The sequence below is a fragment of the Caretta caretta genome, chromosome 2, assembly GCF_965140235.1.
Source record: "Caretta caretta isolate rCarCar2 chromosome 2, rCarCar1.hap1, whole genome shotgun sequence".
NCBI lineage: Eukaryota > Metazoa > Chordata > Testudines > Cheloniidae > Caretta > Caretta caretta.
The window spans coordinates 252717775-252737522 of NC_134207.1; the positions used below are offsets into that span (position 1 = coordinate 252717775).

The window sequence follows — 19748 nt, forward strand, 5'->3', positions numbered from 1 at the left end:
ACCTAGGAGACCAACACCTTTATTTGCGCAGAAGCTTCCCTGAGCGACAGCTCCCTTCGCAGCCCGCTCCCTGCAGGGGCGAGGGGACCGCGCCATCCGCCTGCACAGCGGGGAGGGAGGCCGAGGGACAGAGCCAGACATCTCCCCCTCCCCCACAGCAGGCCGGTCTGTGTGAGCCGGAGCACCCCCCCGCCTGGGCCGGGGGCGGGGGAGTGGAGGCTCCTTTCCGGAGGTGCCCACGTGTGCCCAGGCGGGGGGAGGAGGAGGAGCGGGGGGAGCTGACGGGAGGGGATGGGGGAGAAAGCTGGCGGGGTGGGTCTGAGCCAGGCGTGAGGTGGGGGAGGGGAGAAGGGCTGAGGCAGGAAAGGGGGGGGCAGGGGGAGGCACGGGGCGGGCGGGGGAGCAGGGGACACGGGGAGGGAGAGCATGAGGGAGGGGAGGGGCGGGGCCTGCGAGGGGAGCGGCTTCCCTCCTCCCTGTTGTTTGTTAATGGGCGGGACCAGGCAGCCCCGCCGCCTGCCCCGTTCGCTGGGGAGGAGAGTCCATTGAACGTGGCGAGAGGGGGGAGTGGCGGGCTGCGCGGCGTGGTTGAACGCAGGCGCTCGGCCCTGGTTCCGGGAGAGCCCGTGCCCGGAGGCGCAGCCAGCGGAGTCCGTGGCAGTCGGGGACGCTGATCGGACCGCTCGGCTCAGTCTCCCCCCGGGTCCCGGCGGGGGATGGTGCCTTCCGCAGCGCGCGCCTTGCTCCCGCGGTTCGGCTGCTCTGACGGGGGAGGGGACGTGAGCGCCAGGCTGGTCCCAGGGAGCGCGGGCCGCGGCTCCGCACGGACTGGACCATGTCGGCGGGCGGGGAGGAGCTCAAAGTGCCCGAGGAGATGTTCAAAGATGTCAAGTTCTTCGCTGTGGGAGACATCGACCCCAAGGTACCGAGTCACCCCCCCCACCCCCGCTGGGCACTGTGGGTTCTTCCACCGCTTCCCCGCGCGGCTCGCGCCGGTGACAGCCGTGGGAGCTCGCGCCGCTTTAAAGCTCGCGCCGCGCAAAGGTGGGGCGGTGGGGAGGGACTCGCGCCCTCTCTGAGGGGGGTGCGGGCGAATGGGCTGCAGCCTCTGTCGACCCCGCGCGCCGTAGAACCGGCCGGCCGCCCCCCGGTGCGCAGGCCCCACAGCAGCCTGCGCCGAGCTGCCGGGACGGGGCTGGGGAGAGGGATTTCCTGCGGAACAGAGGCGGGCCGGGAGCCTGCTGCTGTTGCTGCCCCGGGCCGAGCCAGTGCCCCAGGCCGCTGGGGCAGCGCTGATTCCGGCCCCCTCCGACGGCGGCAGCCCCCTCTCTGGGCGAGCCCGTGGGCACGGCCCCTTCTACCACCCCTCCCCTCGACAGCCCTCCACCGTCCTCCGGGCCAACCCGCGGATACAGACTCCCCCACAGCCCTCCCTTCCCTGGGGCCAGCCTGTAGCCCCCCCCCCGACAGCCGCCTCCTTCCCCTCTGCCCCTCCCCAGGCCAGCCCGTGGGCACTGACCCCGCTGCCAGGCAGCCTCCCCCTTGCCCATCACCAGGCGGCCAATACAGATCCCACTGGCAGGCCCCTTCTCCCCATGCCCAGTTCCAGGTGACAGCCACTGGCAGTCTCTCTCTCCCTGTATGCTCGGCGCCAGCCTGCAGGCACTGACCCCATTGACAGACCCTTCCGACCAGCTCCGAGCCATGGGCACTGACTGCTCCCTCTCGTCCATGCCCAACTCCAGGTTGCAGCGATTGACCGCACTGACATACCCCCTTCACACACACCCCCCATACCAAATTCCAAGCTATGGGCACTGACTCCACTGATAATTCCTCCCCGCAGCACCCGACCATGGGCACTGACCCCAGTGGCAGCTCTCTCCCCAGCTCCAGAGCATACTGGTCATGTTGGCTTTTATGCAGAAAGTTAGCTTGTGGGGGATGGAGAACATACAGAGAACCTTGTCATTGTGTTCTTGGGTTGAAAATGAATACACTTTAACATGTGTGGACTAGGGGTGTGAGCAGCCTACTTAGTTACTATATTTGCACATAACTTTGTTAAAGCAGACAGTTATTACTTTTTTGCATGTGAAAAATGTGATTTGGGGGCTTTTTAGGACTTGTTATAGTTTCATATGATAAACTTGAAACATTCATCTCTGTAAGTATTAGAATTGTATAAAAAAAACTTATCGTAACTAACTGCTGGAGTTGATTAAAAGAACTTTTCTCTACTTTTTAAAGTAAAGTAAATTAGAATATTCTTGCAGTCTAACTTCTTCACAAAGTTTTGGCTGATTGTCAGTAAGTAGCACACAAGGCCCCAATCAGACCATTCTAAGAAATCACAAACATTCCAGGAGTGAAAATAAAACAGAACTTGAAGTACCACCTGCAGGGATACATGCGGAGGGATGGAGGGAGCAGGTGGTGTTGTCAGGGCAGGAGGTTTCTAAATGGTAGGGTGCACTTGCATCAGAGACAAAATAAAAAATGGCAGAGTTTTCAGAGACAATTTACCTAGATTTGTTCTGTTTTTGTAGTTATAATATTATTAAACACACACACCCAAAAATGTTTTTATTATTAAAGTAGCAAAGTAAAGCACCCAAAAGGTAGGAAATGCCAGAATTAATGTTGCCTGTGCAACCTAAATTCAGCTCCCTTATGCATATGCATTATGAAAAGTTTTTTAATTATGTGATCATGTATTATTTTTCCCATAAGACCCCTGCCTCATTCCTTGCAAGTATGGATGTCGCTTACTTAATAAGCGGCTAGCTATTCAGTATTTTGTTTTATCCTCATTGTTCAATGTGTGTGACCCCATGCCTTGTTTACTGCACACTATTCAAACTCTGCTGTGGAGACAGAATTATTAATTTTCTCAAGGGTATTTCTGTGGTGCCCCTCACTGTAGTATTAAAGTGCTTCACAAACATATATTAATTAAATCTTCACAATGCTGCTGTAAGGTGAGGGGACGGTATTATCCCCATTTTACAAATGCAGTCTTAATTTTGTTTTTTCCTAACTTTTGTGTGCTTGACCTGGCAATGTTAATAGTGGTATTTCAATATAGCTTTTTATGTGTAACTTTCTAGGTTTTTAAAAAAACAAACTAAAAAACAGAAATTCTAACGTGGTATTATATTGACACCCACAGTGGTCATCAGCAGGGTTGGAATCTTTAGATCCAGTGAAGAGATCTCTGCTATTGTTGGAACAGACCTCCATTATGGAGTAACTAATAGCAGTAGTAGTTTGTCATCCTCTGTGTGGACCAGCACATTTGCCAGTTGGTTTCATAGATATTTGCTGACAACAGAGGGATAGTTAGCCTCAGCAATCACAAGTTCTAGTCCAGCCTGTGGGGTGGAATGTACCCTACTAGGCACAGACTCTTTGGCAATTCGTCCCAAGCATTAGCCCTTCTACCCTGTCCCTCTTTCAGTCTTGTCTCTTTCCCACCCCTACTTCCTTGTCCCATTCCCACTGTTCTTACCCTTTCAGTCCCAGTCTGCCTTTTCAGGATTCTCATCACAGTCTCTCCCCATTCCCACACCCAGTCCCCATTCACCTCTTCCAGCTCCTCATCTGATCTGTGTCTCCTATCTTCCCACTCCTGCCCCCTGCTCCTTGTCCCAATCTCTTTGCCCAGCCAATCCTAATTCTCCCCTCACATCATAGCTCCTTGTCAGATTTGTCTCCTCGCCCCATCCCTGTACACACTAGTCCTACTCTGCTTTCAGATGTCCAATCTCAGTGAATCCCCTGTTTCCACCAGCAATGTGGCTCTCTGTCCCAGTCCTCCTCCAACATATCCCTTACCAGCTCTCCACCCCAGTTTGCTTGCCCAACTAGCCTTCTCTTCCCCTCCAGCTCCCAGTCTCAGCAGACCGCTCCAAAGCATCGGGACACTAGAGCAGTTCAAATAAAAGGTTGCCAGAATTTTTTAACATGGACAAAACATTGTATTAGTTTCTAGTCTGATTCTCGTAAACGACTGAATTGTTTTGGGGCCATTGCTGTTCAACATTCATAAACAATCTGGAAAAGGGAATAAAAGGTGAGGTGGCAAAGTTTTCAGATGATGCAAAATTACTCAAGATAGTTAAGTCCAGTGGTTCTCAAATTGTGGATTGGGACCCCAAAGTGGGTCACGACCCCATTTTAATGGGGGCGCCAGGGCTGGCTTAGACTTGCTGGGACCCAGGACCAAAGCTCAGGCTTCAGTCCCCCCTCCTGGATAGTAATTTTTATTGTCCAAAGGTGGTCACGGTGTCATGAAGTTTGAGAACCCCTGATTAAGTCAAAGCACACTGAAGAGTTACAAAGGGATCTCACAAAACTGGGTGACTGGGCAACAAAATGGCAGATGAATTTCATTGGTGATAAATGCGAAGTAATGCATATTGGAAAATACCCCAACTACACATACAAAATGATGGGGTCTAAATTAACTATTACCACTCAAGAAAGAGATCTTGGAGTCATTGTGGATAGTTCTCTGAAAACATCCACTCACTGTGCCAAGGTAGCCAGAAAAGCTAATAATGTTAGGAGCCATTAGGGCAGGGATAGATAATAAGACAAAATATTATAGTGCCACTATATATATTCATGGTACGCCCACACCTTGAATACAGCGTGCAGTTCTGGTCACCCTTTCTCAAAAAAGGTATATTAGAAATGGAAAAGGTACAGAGAAAGCCAACAAAAATGATTAGGGGTATGGAACAGCTCCCATATGAGGAGAGATGGAAAAAACTGGGACTGTTCAGTTTGAAAAAGAGATTAATAAGGGGGGATAGGATAGAGGTCTCTAAAATCATGAACGGTGTGGAGAAACTGTGTACAGGGAGGAGTTATTTAACCCTTCACAGAGCAGAAGAATTAGGGGTCACCCAATTAAATTAATAGGTAGCAGGTTTAAAACATACATAAGAAAGTACTACTTTCACATGATGCACAGTCTACCTGTGGAACTCATTACCAGGGGATGTTCGCCAAAAGTATAACTGGGCTCAAAAAAGAATTGTCAAGTTCATGTAGGATCGTTCCAACAGTGATTATAAACCAAGATGATCAGGGATGCAACCCCACGGCCTGGGTGTCCCTGTGCTTCTGACTGCCAGATGCTGGAACTGGACAACAGGGCCTGTTCTGTTCATTTCCTTAGAAACACCTGGCAGTGGCTGCTGTCAGAAGACAGGCTACTGGGCTAGATGGACCATTAGTCTGACCCAGTATGGTCATTCTTACGTACTTATGAAATTTTCCAAAATAATTCAGTATAATTCCCCATGTAAAATTTCAGCCAAATGGTTAAAGTTTGGCAAAGTTATAAGCAACTGAAAACAGGGTCTTTTAATGGGCAGTGTGGGGCAAACTTAATATTAGGCAGTGCTACCAGCCTTGCCTACAACATAATTATGATTTCTATAAGAAGAGAACTAAGTGAAATATTACTTCTCCAACCCCCAAGAGTTGTTAGTGTTGCTACATTAATATTTTTCTCAAGCCAAAAATTATCAGATGACCTTTTGATTTGTCTTGCTCTTTGGTTTTTAGGTTATTCAGCTTCTGAAAGCTGGGAAAGCAAAGGAGGTTTCTTATAATGCACTGGCTTCACACATTATTTCGGAAGATGGGGACAATCCCGAGGTTGGAGAATCTCGTGAGGTCTTCGATCTTCCTGTGGTAAAGGTGAGTAACTACTGTATAACACAGTAGAAATGTTAATATAATTGTTTTCCACTGTAATTCATTGTAATTTGGGGTTGTTTTTTTTAAAGTATCATTCATGTTCACCTGATGTGTGAAGAAAATGGGGGGAGGGGTGTCTAACCTGCTCTAAATTTGGTGCCCAACTTGTTTTCTGAATGACAGTTATAGGTTTTCAAAGCGTCATATAACCCTTTTACCAGCACTGTGCTCTTCCCCCCTTTTTTTTCGGTTATTAGTTGCCTGTTTGTTCTCATTGTCCTTCCCAATTTTTTTTATCACCTTCGCCTTTCTTCTTCCTCTGTTATCTAGGGTGCTGTGGTCCTAGTCACTTTACAGTTATTTGGCCTGGGAAAGTCTGTCTGCAGTTGCGGGCAATAAAATACTGTTATAAAAAATAGTCTGCATATACATTTCTTCTTCACATGCACATTCTGAGACCTGTTTTTTTAAAAAGTAAAGCCTAAATAGATTCCATATAAATCTCAGTGTTGCCAGCTTTTGTGATGTTATTGTGAGTCTTTTGGTGCTTTTTCTTAAAGTGTAGGAGTCTTGTGAATACACCAGAATCTCACTTTTTTTTTTTTTTTTTAATGAAAGCTATGTTTCTTGATTTCATGTTTGTGGAAATAAGCTTGAAAATATGAACCTAATTATTTAAGAGACAGAAAGTCAATATAAAGATCTTAGAATATATTATTTTAAAAATCTCATGGTTTGGGGATGAGAGGTCATGACTCATGATTTTTATTATTATTATTTTTTTTTTAATGCTAGAAGTTGGCAATACTGAATTCTGGTGGCTCGTAATATATTGTACAGTAGAACTTCAGAGTTACGCACACCAGAGTTACAAACTGACCAGTCAACCACACACCACATTTGGAATCCGAAGTCTTCAGTCAGGCAGCAGCAGAGACCAAAAAAAAAAAAAAAAATAATAAGGCAAATACAGTACTGTGTTAAACATAAAGTACCCCCCGCCCCACAAAAAAAAAAAGGGAAAGCAGCATTTTTCTGCAAAGTAAAGTTTAAAAGCTGTCTTAAGTCAATGTTCAGTTGTAAACTTTTGAAAAAATAACCATACTGTTTTGTTCAGCGTTAGGAACATTTCAGAGTTACGAACAACCTCCATTCCCAAGGTGTTTGTAACTTTTAGGTTCTACTGTAGTACATGGGTTTGCATGACACTGTAGAAATGCAAGAAAACTAACAGGACATAGTGGAAGTCAAAAATGAAATACCATTAGGAGCAGGTTTCTATTTAAACACAAATCAAACAAGTCCATTTTGGCTCTTCGGTTTAGTAATAGTGATGATAATACTTTACTAATACAGCTCTCTTTACAATGCTTTTCATCTGTGACATCAGTGGAAGGGGAGTATCATTTCTCCCTATCACATTCTGGGGTGCAATCCAGATCAGTGGGGGGTTGTGTTACCACCTGCCTTCAACATTGGGTGCCTCACTATGCTTTCAGAGTAACAGCCGTGTTAGTCTGTATTCGCAAAAAGAAAAGGAGTACTTGTGGCACCTTAGAGACTAACCAATTTATTTGAGTATAAGCTTTCGTGAGCTACAGCTCACTTCATCGGATGCATGCTGTGGAAAGTGTAGAAGATCTTTTAATATACACACAAGGAGGAGGTATTTTTTCATGCTTTGTGTGTATATAACAAGGTCTTCTACACTTTCCACAGTATGCATCCGATGAAGTGAGCTGTAGCTCACGAAAGCTTATGCTCAAATAAATTGGTTAGTCTCTAAGGTGCCACAAGTACTCCTTTTCTTTCCACTATGCTTTGCTGCCATAGCTCCCAACCTGGGTCCTTAACAAACAGTATGCAGGTCTCTCCCTGAGCATCTGTATTGCTGCAGCCTGCCAGCCACGCCCCAGTCACACTCTGGCTTCCACCAGCCTTGGATACCACTTGGAAGATGACCCCAACCCACTCCCAGTCCCAGAATTTCCCCCAAACGTGTGTTCTTCACTGTCTAGCTGTCTCCTGGACAGTTCAGATGTTAGAGGTCTGTTGCCCCTATAAGGGATCAGTATCCAACAGTTTGCTTTTTAACTGGAGATACCCAAACAGTTCAACTTAAATACAACACTGGATTTAAATAGAACACTCGTTCACCTGCACATCTACCAATGTGATATATCTACCAATGTGTGCCAGCAATGCCCCTCTGCCATGTACATTGGCCAAACCAAACAGTCTCTATGCAAAAGAATAAATGGACAGAAATCTGACATCAGGAATCATATAATTCAAAAACCAGTTGGAGAACACTTAGAATATCAGGGTTGGAAGGGACCTCAGGAGGTCATCTAGTCCAACCCCCTGCTCAAAGCAGGACCAATCCCCAATTTTTGCCCCAGATCCCAAATGGCCCCCTCAAGGATTGAACTCACAACCCTGGGTTTAGCAGGCCAATGCTCAAACCACTGAGCTATCCCTCCCCCACTTCAGTCTCTCTGGTCACTCAATAACAGACCTAAAAGTGGCAATTCTTCAACAACAAAAACTTCAAAAACAGACTCCAATGTGAAGCTGCATAACTGGAATGAATTTGCAAACTGGTTACCATCAGCTTTGGCCTGAATAGAGACTGGGAGTGGTTGGGTCATTACAAAACCTGAACTTAATTTCCTCAATACTAATTTGTCCCTACTGTTACTCACACCTTCTTGTCAACTGTCTGTAATGGGCCACTCTCTTACCACTTCAAAAGTTATTTTTCCTCCCTTGGTATCCTGCTGTTAATTGATTTATCTTGTTAGACTGACCTCACACTTGGTAAAGCAACCCCCCCATCCTTTCATGTATTTGTACCTGCTCCTGTATTTTCCTCTATGCATCCGATAAAGTGGGTTCTAGCCCACGAAAGCTTATGCCCAAATAAATTTGTTAGTCTCTAAGGTGCCACAAGGACTCCTCATTGTTTTTGGTAACACTGGATTAGTTTTGATCTTTAACTACAAAGAGAGATTTTAAGCGAGTACAAGTATGAGGCATTAAAGTCAGAAATGGTTAAAAGAGAAATAAAGATAAAATGTTTTCTGGTAACTAAAACTTAGCAAACGGACTTAGTTCGAGGTAAAATCCTTACACATGTTCCCAGCAATGGGGCTGACCAAATTCTCAGGTCAGAACCCTTTCAAATTCCAGAGTCTGGTTCCTTTGTTGTTTTAGGAGAAAGAGAGCGAGAGACAGATACGGAGAGAAAGAAAGTTAGAATACCTGGGTTGTTTTTGACCCTCACTTATAGTCTAAAGAAAAGGAGTACTTGTGGCACCTTAGAGACTAACCAATTTATTTGAGCATAAGCTTTCGTGAGCTACAGCTCACTTCATCGGATGCATACTGTGGAAAGTATAGAAGATCTTTTTATACACACAAAGCATGAAAAAATGGGTGTTTACCACTACAAAAGGTTTTCTCTCCCCCCACCCCACTCTCCTGCTGGTAATAGCTTATCTAAAGTGATCACTCTCCTTACAACGTGTATGATAATCAAGGTGGGCTATTTCCAGCACAAATCCAGGGTTTAACAAGAACGTCTGGGGTGGGGGTAGGAAAAAACAAGAGGAAATAGGTTACCTTGCATAATGACATAATGCCACTCCCAGTCTCTATTCAAGCCTAAGTTAATTGTATCCAATTTGCAAATGAATTCCAATTCAACAGTCTCTCCCTGGAGTCTGGATTTGAAGTTTTTTTGTTGTAATATCGCAACTTTCATGTCTGTAATCGTGTGACCAGAGAGATTGAAGTGTTCTCCGACTGGTTTATGAATGTTATAATTCTTGACATCTGATTTGTGTCCATTTACTCTTTTACGTAGAGACTGTCCAGTTTGACCAATGTACATGGCAGAGGGGCATTGCTGGCATATGATGACATATATCACATTGGTGGATATGCAGGTGAACTAGCCTCTGATAGTGTGGCTGATGTGATTAGGCCCTATGATGGTGTCCCCTGAATAGACACAGTTGGCAATGGGCTTTGTTGCAAGGATAGGTTCCTGGGTTAGTGGTTCTGTTGTGTGGTATGTGGTTGCTGGTGAGTATTCGCTTCAGGTTGGGGGGCTGTCTGTAGGCAAGGACTGGCCTGTCTCCCAAGGTTTGTGAGAGTGTTGGGTCATCCTTCAGGATAGGTTGTAGATCCTTAATAATGCTTTGGAGGGGTTTTAGTTGGGGGCTGAAGGTGACGGCTAGTGGCGTTCTGTTATTTTCTTTGTTAGGCCTGTCCTGTAGTAGGTAACTTCTGGGAACTCTTCTGGCTCTATCAATCTGTTTCTTCTCTTCCGCAGGTGGGTATTGTAGTTGTAAGAACGCTTGATAGAGATCTTGTGTTTGTCTCTGTCTGAGGGGTTGGAGCAAATGCGGTTGTATCGCAGAGCTTGGCTGTAGACGATGGATCGTGTGGTGTGGTCAGGGTGAAAGCTGGAGGCATGCAGGTAGGAATAGCGGTCAGTAGGTTTCCGGTATAGGGTGGTGTTTATGTGACCATCGTTTATTAGCACTGTAGTGTCCAGGAAGTGGATCTCTTATGTGGACTGGACCAGGCTGAGGTTGATGGTGGGATGGAAATTGTTGAAATCATGGTGGAATTCCTCAAGGGCTTCTTTTCCATGGGTCCAGATGATGAAGATGTCATCAATATAGCGCAAGTAGAGTAGGGGCGTTAGGGAACATCAGCCACACTATCAGAGGCTCGTTCACCTGCACATCCACCAATGTGATATATGCCATCATGTGCCAGTAATGCCCCTCTGCCATGTACATTGGTCAAACTGGACAGTCTCTACGTAAAAGAGTAAATGGACACAAATCAGATGTCAAGAATTATAACATTCATAAACCAGTCGGAGAACACTTCAATCTCTCTGGTCACGCGATTACAGACATGAAAGTTGCGATATTACAACAAAAAAACTTCAAAACCAGACTCCAGCGAGAGACTGTTGAATTGGAATTCATTTGCAAATTGGATACAATTAACTTAGGCTTGAATAGAGACTGGGAGTGGCATTATGTCATTATGCAAGGTAACCTATTTCCCCTTGTTTTTTCCTACCCCCCCCCCCCCCGACGTTCTTGTTAAACCCTGGATTTGTGCTGGAAGTAGCCCACCTTGATTATCATACACGTTGTAAGGAGAGGTTTCAGAGGAACAGCCGTGTTAGTCTGTATTCGCAAAAAGAAAAGGAGTACTTGTGGCACCTTAGAGACTAACCAATTTATTTGAGCATGAGCTTTCGTGAGCTACAGCTCACTTCATCAGATGTATTGTTGTAAGGAGAGTGATCACTTTAGATAAGCTATTACCAGCAGGAGAGTGGGGTGGGGGGAGAGAAAATCTTTTGTAGTGGTAAACTCCCATTTTTTCATGCTTTGTGTGTATAAAAAGATCTTCTATACTTTCCACAGTATGCATCCGATGAAGTGAGCTGTAGCTCACGAAAGCTTATGCTCAAATAAATTGGTTAGTCTCTAAGGTGCCACAAGTACTCCTTTTCTTTTTTGCGAGCACAGACTGATACGGCTGTTAGTCTGAAACTTATAGTCTAATCACCCTTTGAAATGCATCTTCTTGAGGGTTACCCCTAGATAAAATTTCTTTTCACTTTGAGGATGGAGACATGGAGTCTTATGGTGAGAAGTTCCATGTTGCTTCTTAAAATGCAAATTGATCTGTTCTTGCTCCCCGCCAGTGCCAAAGAATGGCCACTTGACCAGTGATTGCCAGTCAGCTTTGATGAAACCTGGCTAGAGGCGTTAACTTGTCCTTTGTCTTTAAGGAACAAGTTTATTCCTCCCAGACTTGTCTGGTAAACACATTTCAGTCATAGTTTCCGCTTATGTTCATAACTTTACCTGTAATGTTGCTACTCACATTTCACCATGATGATATTGACCAGTGAGTTGTTAGATTTCAAATGATGCATCAAAAGGCGTATGTTATACAATGATTATTAAACTAGTGTGTTGGGTGTAAATACAGGGTTGCATTTGGTCACACACCCCACTTCATAGATGGGGAAACTGGCACAAAATTGTGTGACCTTGAGACACTTCCCTGCCAGTCTCACACACACAGCTGGGAAACAGACCCCAGGTTCCAGATACTTACCCATTCTGGTGCCAAGAGGCAGATTAGGGGTTTGTGGGACCCTGGGCCAGAGCAAGTGGGGGTCCCCTGTTCCCCCTCTGCTCCTGCCAGGGAGCTGATGTGGGGAAATCCCCCACCCACCCAGGACTCCTGCCCCGCCCAGTACTCCTGACAGGGAGCAGGGTCGGGGCGCGTGGACTTCCCCCGCTCCCCAGCAGGAGCGCCAAGCAGGTTGGGGCACGGGGGCACCCATTTTTCTGGGGACCCTCAATTGGCCGGGGCCCCTGGGCACAGATTCCGTTGGCCCAGTAGCTAATCCACAACTGCCGGTCCCCTGTCCATGCTGCTTCTCAAACTTTTTTATCTTTTCTGGTAACTCCGTGCCCCTGCTTTTGTATACAGTAGATATGGATCTGTTCAGCTGGGGCACTTGCAGACACATTGTATGCTATGGCTGATGGTTTGCATGGAATGCTCTGTGGCTTACTTCTGTATTCACAAACAAGGAGATTGCTGTAAGTCTTAGGTGCAGAGGAAGGGCTTAGAAACATTAACAGTGCTTTCCACTTCCTAATGGCTTTAATTTAAATAATTTAATTTCATGTAGTAGTACCAACTTTTTTTTAAAACATTTATCAAGTATAAGGGCAGCACTTCTCAGCTGTTTAATCTGATCTAATAACATCATAGTGTGAGCTTGTAAATCAAGAAGGTTTCAGAGTAGCAGCTGTGTTAGTCTGTATTCGCAAAAAGAAAAGGAGGACTTGTGGCACCTTAGAGACTAACAAATTTATTTGAGCATAAGCTTTCGTGAGCTACAGCTCACTTCATCGGATGCATTTAGTGGAAAATACAGTGGGGAGATTTATATACACAGAGAACATGAAACAGTGGGTGTTATCATACACACTGTAAGCCCGTTGCCAACTGTGTCCACATATCTATTCAGGGGACACCATCATAGGGCCTAATCACATCAGCCACACTTTCAGAGGCTTGTTCACCTGCACATCTACCAATGTGATATATGCCATCATGTGCCAGCAATGCCCCTCTGCCATGTACATTGGTCAAACTGGACAGTCTCTACGTAAATGGACACAAATCAGATGTCAAGAATTATAACATTCATAAACCGATCGGAGAACACTTCAATCTCTCTGGTCACTCGATTACAGACCTAAAAGTCGCAATATTACAACAAAAAGACTTCAAAAACAGACTCCAACGAGAGACTGCTGAATTGGAATTAATTTGCAAACTGGATACAATTAATTTAGGCTTGAATAGAGACTGGGAGTGGATGGGTCATTACACAAAGTAAAACTATTTCCCCATGTTTATTCCCCCCCCCCCCCTGACGTTCTTGTCAAGTCCTGGAAATGGCCCACCTTGATTATCACTACAAAAGGTTGTCTTCCCCCCCCCCCCCCCCCCCCGCTGGTATTAGCTCATCTTAAGTGATCACTCTCCTTACAGTGTGTATGATAACACCCATTGTTTCAGGTTCTCTGTGAACATAAATCTCCCCACTGTATTTTCCACTGAATGCATCCGATGAAGTGAGCTGTAGCTCACGAAAGCTTATGCTCAAATAAATTTGTTAGTCTCTAAGGTGCCACAAATACTCCTTTTCTTTTTTTAAATCAAGAAGATAAGCCTAAGTATGAAGAGAGAGGGAAATCAAAGGGACTAAAAGTAGTTATAGTGTGTGGCTAAAATAGGGAAAAGAAATAGAGAAAATGGAAAAGGTAAAGCTGGAAAAAAGTTTAAGGAAAAACAAAATGAATCTTTGGGATGGGGAAGAGGATTAAATCCTCAAAATAAATACATATATTTTGAATTCTTCATATCTTTAAGGGAGTCCAAATATATGGTGTTTAAAGCCGGGGACTGGAAGTCAGGAAACCTGGGTTCTGTTCCAGTCTTTGCTGCTGACTTGCTCTGTGAGCACTAATTTTTTGTGCTTCAGTTTATCTGTGTTTAAAAGCTAGTAATATCACGTGGGCTGTTGTGAGAATTAAGTAAATTGTTTATAAAGCACTTGGTGATCTTAAGATGAAAGGTGTAGAACTGAAGAGTGGTTTTAAAATTAATACAGACAGAAATCAAACTATTATTTGTGTGTGTTGCTGTAGATACTTCACTAAAAATATACTTCATTAATTTTGTCTTGCAGCCTTCCTGGGTGATTTTGTCTGTTCAGTGTGGAGCTCTTCTGCCGTATCCTTCCTATTGAGTTGTTCAAATTGTAACATACGTATGAAAAATATGTAAAAATTAAAGTATATATTTTGCATATTAAATGTTAAAATCTGTTGCAGCAATATGCGCACACTGTTAAAGCCAAAAAATCAGGAAATACAGAAGATAAGGCCCTGATACTGCAAGCATTTACACACGTGGTTAACCTTACTAATGCAGGTGGTCCCACTGTTACTACCTGTGGTAGTAAATGTAAACCACATGCGTACACATTTGCAGTATCAGGGCCAAAATGTCTAATAATAGTGTCATCACAATGCAAATAATAAATGGTAACTCAGCTACACTTCATATGTCTAGTATTATCTATTCCTGTTCTTTCTGATTAAGAATGTAGCTTTATTTGTGTTTATGCTTTAAAAATGTGCATCAGAAGACACTGTGCAGGTTGGCTGAGTCAGTGTTGCTGTATAACCATAAATTTTCACTTTCTTGACTTTATTTTAATTTTGCAACCTTTTCTGACCTAAGTGTTGTATTTTACAATGTATTGTATTTCCATTTAATAAAAAATGAAGACTGGGGGGCAGGTGGGAGTTGCTTGGATGACTTGCAAAGACACCTTCAGCATTCTCAGCATTCAGTGGTTTCAGTCAGGCTTTTAAGTTAAACCTTCAGTGAAGGTGAATAAAGTGCCAAGTTCCCCAGCCTTTGGTTCTACTACTGCCTTGAGACAGTTTTCTGCAAGTCTGGGTTAACTCAGTAGCAGCATGTCTCTTTATGTTGTGATGGTTGTATCTTTTGTATAAAGGGGCTAGAATTATTTCTTTTTAATGGAAGTTTTGAATTTGCAGTATATTGGTCCATGGTCCAGATACTCTAAATTGGTTATCCCTTTATTTTTTTAATGCCCTCAATTTGTGGCAGTTCTTTTGCAGTAACTTGGTTTTGTTTCAATGAGCTATGTACAGTATCTCTGCAGCAAGTTTTCCGAGCAGCAGCCCATGAGTAGCTACCCCTATGCATGTCAGATTTGTTGGGGAGAACATGCAGTATTAATGTAACAAAGAGTGATGGGCCTTAATTAGGTATTGCAGAAATGGTTAGCAGATGATTGATTTAGTATGTCCAAGAGTGATTTTTTTTTTTTAAATCACGTTATTTTGCCAAGTTTTAAAAGCTTGGTCATGGACATACTGGTTTGTGAAGGCTATTAGCAGGGCAAGTTTCAAAGCTGAGCCATTTGAGAATTATTTGGGAAGAAGGGAAAAGCAGTACATTCTTTTAAAATGTGGAAAAGTGGGGATTTTTTTTCACTTTTTCAGAGTTTACACTTTCAAAACAAATAATTTTACAGCAGAGGCAAAGTATGGAAATTTCAGTCAAATAAGTGAATTTCTAAAGATCTGAACATGTACAAATGGTGGTATAATTTATCTGTAATAATTATTGCCAGGCTTCCCCAAACAGGCAGGCATGGCCTCGCCTACACTCCAACTCCAGACCCATCCTGCCAGTTCCCCTGACTCTGTACCATGGCCCTGGCTCGGGCTGGCGCTGGGGCTGCACTGCCCTCCCAGTGCTCCAGGGCTGGGGCTGTGCCACCTGCCCTCCCGGCTGTCCGGGGCGAGGCTTTGGGTGGAAGGGGCAGGACTGGGCACTAGCCTCCCCCAGCCGGGTTGCTGCCCATGTTGCCAGGTGACTTCTTTAATAGCATTCATAACACTGGAGCATGTGGTAGTGCGTTCCCCATGCTATATTACTTCTATGTACTGTTTATTTAAGGTGTAGATTTTTAAAATTTTAGTGTATTTTTCAGTTTGTAGCATTGCCATCCTTAGATGTTGTTTTAGTTGAAGGCTACGGGCTACTTAACATTTTGGCTTTTTTGCTAAGGCAAAGATTGAATGGACATGGACACTAAGGGCTTGTCTACACTGGGCAGGGAGATCGATCTAAGTTAAGCAACTTCAATGTACTTACCTCGGGGTCCACACTATGCAGTGTTGACTGGAAACTCTCTCCCGTTGACTCTCCTTGGGCTTCTTGCTCCGGTGGAGTACGGGAGTCAACGGGAGATGGATTCGCCGCCGATGCATCGATCGCTGTATGTTGAACTCCGGTAAGCGTAGACAAGCTCTTACACTTTTTTGCCAATAGGGATGTCCAGAGAAGGATTTATGCAGTGTTGTAGCCAAGTCGGTGCCAGGATAGTAGAGAGACAAGGTGGGTGAGGTAATGTCTTTTATTGGACCAACTGCAGTTCATGAGTGAGACAAGCTTACACAGAGCTCTTCTTCAAGTCTGGGAAACTTACTCTGAGTGTCACAGCTAAATACAAGATAGAACAAATTGTTTAGCTTAAGTAGTTACTACATATTTCAAGGGACCATTCAAGTGAAGTGATCCATTAACACCTCTCCAGTCATTGGGAGGAAAGCAGTCTGGTTGGTGAGGGGGTGTTGTTTGTGGGTTATAGAATGTTGTAATAAACCATAAATCCAGGGTCTCTAGTCTGTTCCTGATTTTTAGGGTCTAGCACAATTATGAATTTAGGCTCCCAGGCTCGTTTTTTGAAAATGTTCTGATAGGTGAGATATAGAGTAATAGCTTTGTGAAAAGGAAGGATTTGCACGTTGGCAAGGCAGTGTGGGGAAGCCATGCAGCTCCTGCAGATACAGCACAGTCTTTAGGACAGCAATTCAGAATTTTTTTACAATCTCTACATTTAGTAAAATGCAAGCTGTGGAGACACTGGTAACCAGAAAAATACCATGTTATCATTGTAATTTCTGGATGTTGGTGGCCAAATTTTCAGACAGGCCTCTACACTTGTGCATAAGCAGTCTGCATGTGCACAGAGAAACCAGGTAGTTGCCTACCTCACCAGTTTGTGCATAGCCGGTTTGTCCAGGGATGCAGATTGGGTAATGAAGCAGCCTTCTTGCAAGGGTGAAGTTTGAAGCGTGTTTGAAAATTTGGTCCTAGGAGAGCCTTTATAACAGACAGTGATTCAGGCTGATGCTTTCCTTCTGTGAGAATTGCCTGGCAGATGAGCTCAGACTCTTGTTACCTTTTCTTCCCTTTGTACCAGATTCTAAAGGTATAAAAGGATAGCATTCTTTTTGACTGCCAAAGATGCAGTGCGCGTTTTCTGCCCTTTGAATGTTTAAAAGGGCTTGAAATACTTACCAGATAACTACTAGCCAGTAGACTAAAGCTACTTGCCAGAAGCTGATAAAAAAGTTGATAGCTGTTGAGGGTGCACCCCTTATGGGTCCAGGGGACGCTGCTAGAAAGTGTGAGAAGGGATAATCTGAAAACATCCTATGATAGGATTTTTAGAAGTGCTCAGCATTGGCCTTACTACTTCCACAACTTCACTGGCAGCAGAATTAGGCCAACACTTAATCACTTTTGAAATTCCACATTGAATGCTGTACTGCAGAGTTTGTTTACTTATTCAGAGACAGCAAGAGCATGTCCTATATGGGGAGGATCATGTCCTGTATCTGTCCCTGCTGAGCTCCTATATTTTATGTCATTCTTGACTTGTCTGATAAGTTCTTTTGGAGCATGTTGTCTTCATGCTGAGGTCCACAGCTCTGTTATGATTGGTATTTCAGTCTGTTTGCAGAGTAGGGGCAGAACCAGACCTGTCAGAGCCTGGTAGCAAGGGAATGCTCTGCCTTCTGAAGTTCCTTCCGTTTTCTTTTTTGCCTCCCCAGCAGCAGGTGGCTCAACCGGATTCCCTGGATACAGAGCTTTTCTGAGGAAAATTACAAAATTTATTTCAAATGTTCAGACTAACAATTTGGTTCATTACACCAGATTAGTGTCCCAGGGCTGCATTTTAATTTTTGGGAGCTTCCCCTGAACTCCCCATACCCTTCTGAGGTTTTTCCAGCATCTATAGGGATATCTATAGCTTTAATCAAATGTGGTCACAGGACACTGTCCAGAGGTCATACCTTATGGAGCTACGCAAGAATTACAGAAACAATTTTATCTGGTTTCCAGTCTCAGCAACCCATGCAAAGCTATCACATGAATTCAGTCATCAGTCATGCACATCTGGTGATGGATTACAGCCTGCTCCTCATCCTATTTTTAGCCTCAGAGAACCAGGGAGAAGCAGAGCAGGGCCCTGTCTGAAGCATCTAAAGGAGGTTTGTTTTCAGAGCATTCCCATTTTACCATGTTCAGACAATTCTTATCTTTTCCTAACTTGGATCATTTTCATTTGGTGTTTCAATGTGCTCCCTACAGACTCTCTCCAGGATCATGGTATCAATAATACTGGATTTAGGGAAGAAGGAAATTTGCGTATCTTTTTCTAGACAATTTTTCTGATGAGGGATCTGTACCAAGAGAAAGCTGAAGCAAACACACCGAGTGATACGGTTCCTGGAGTATCTTGGATTCAGGACAAACACACACATATGGTAGCAAGGAAGTCAGTAATTGACTGGGGATGAGGATAAATACTGTCAAGTACAAGATTTCATCTTGGAAGAATAACAGAAGATGGCCATAATGGACAGCAAGTAGTATCAGAAACAAAAATCCAATTCTTATTGGAGCCTATTATGAATTCTGAACTCATTCACAGGCATGCTTCTATGCTCTAAAGTGTATATGATACCTGGAATTACTAAATAGATATCTCCTCTGCCTCTTACCCAATCTTACCTGTTTTCAGAGATCTAGCTCCAGTTGTATATTCTCTGCTTTTTTGTTTGTTTGTAGATTCTCCTGATTCTTTTCAGGGAAGGTTCCAGAAAGAGAGAATACAGCATCCACCAGGTAGAACACAGTGATTAATTGAGGTCTCAGAGCACTGTTCCTTCCATAGATAACAGACTTGGTCTGTTAAACATCAAAGTCCAGTCCTTAGGAGCACTGACAGTTTCAGGGCAGGGTAGTCATGTCTCCTATAGAATATCGAGGTCTGATAGACTGCCACATAGTCCTCAATACATAATTTCACCAAATTCTGCATATTGGTCATCCAGTCTTAGTGAATGCCATTTCCTTAGTTTTGGCAGAAGTCTTTTCCATGCTTACTGCCCAGTGGAAGATGGAGGATATAATATATGCACTACCTCATTTTGGATATCCATATTAAAACGATTGCCCTGCTTCTTACCCTGGTGGCACATACCTATAAAAATCCCATTGTAAGAGCTCTGTGGACCTTGGAATGAAGAATAGAAAAATTATCTGTGATTACATGGAAATTTATTTTCTTAGGGTAACAAGGTCCCCAGATCTGGCCCATCCTGCACACAAATGGATCATACAGAATAGAGATGGCAGTGGACATCCAAAGATTTGGGTTTGTTGTTAAGTGCAATTTACCATCCTTTGTAGTAGGAGAAACCTTTATGCTTTTTTCTGAAAATATAGTTAACACAACCTACTATTTAGGAAGGTAGATTTACATAAGAACAGCCATATTGGGGCAGACCAGTGGTCCCATCTATCCTAGCATCCTGTCATTTGACAGTGGCCAGTGCCAGGTGCTTCAGAGGGAATGAACAGGACAGGCAATCTTGAGTGATCCATTCCGTCGTCCAGTCCCAGCTCCTGGCAGTCAGAGGCTAGGGACACCCAGATCATGGGGTTGCATCCCTGACCATCTTGGCTAATAGCCATTGATGGACCTATCCTCTATGAATGTATCT

At 44.3% G+C, this 19748-nt stretch overlaps 1 protein-coding gene across 2 annotated transcripts in view; it reads left to right on the forward strand.

The window, feature by feature from the left end:
• The first annotated feature begins 506 nt into the window (after window positions 1-506).
• Window positions 507-19748, forward strand: part of PAXIP1 (PAX interacting protein 1) — a 102036-nt gene continuing 82794 nt past the window's right edge. The window contains exons 1-3 of one of the 2 annotated variants that reach the window (XM_048837586.2): window positions 507-922; window positions 5581-5715; window positions 14036-14079. In XM_048837586.2, the coding sequence (XP_048693543.2) occupies window positions 836-922; window positions 5581-5715; window positions 14036-14079 (266 nt within the window). In that variant the 5' untranslated portion in view covers window positions 507-835. The remainder of the gene's footprint in view (window positions 923-5580; window positions 5716-14035; window positions 14080-19748) is intronic. The other variant, XM_075125992.1, reaches the window with a different exon arrangement.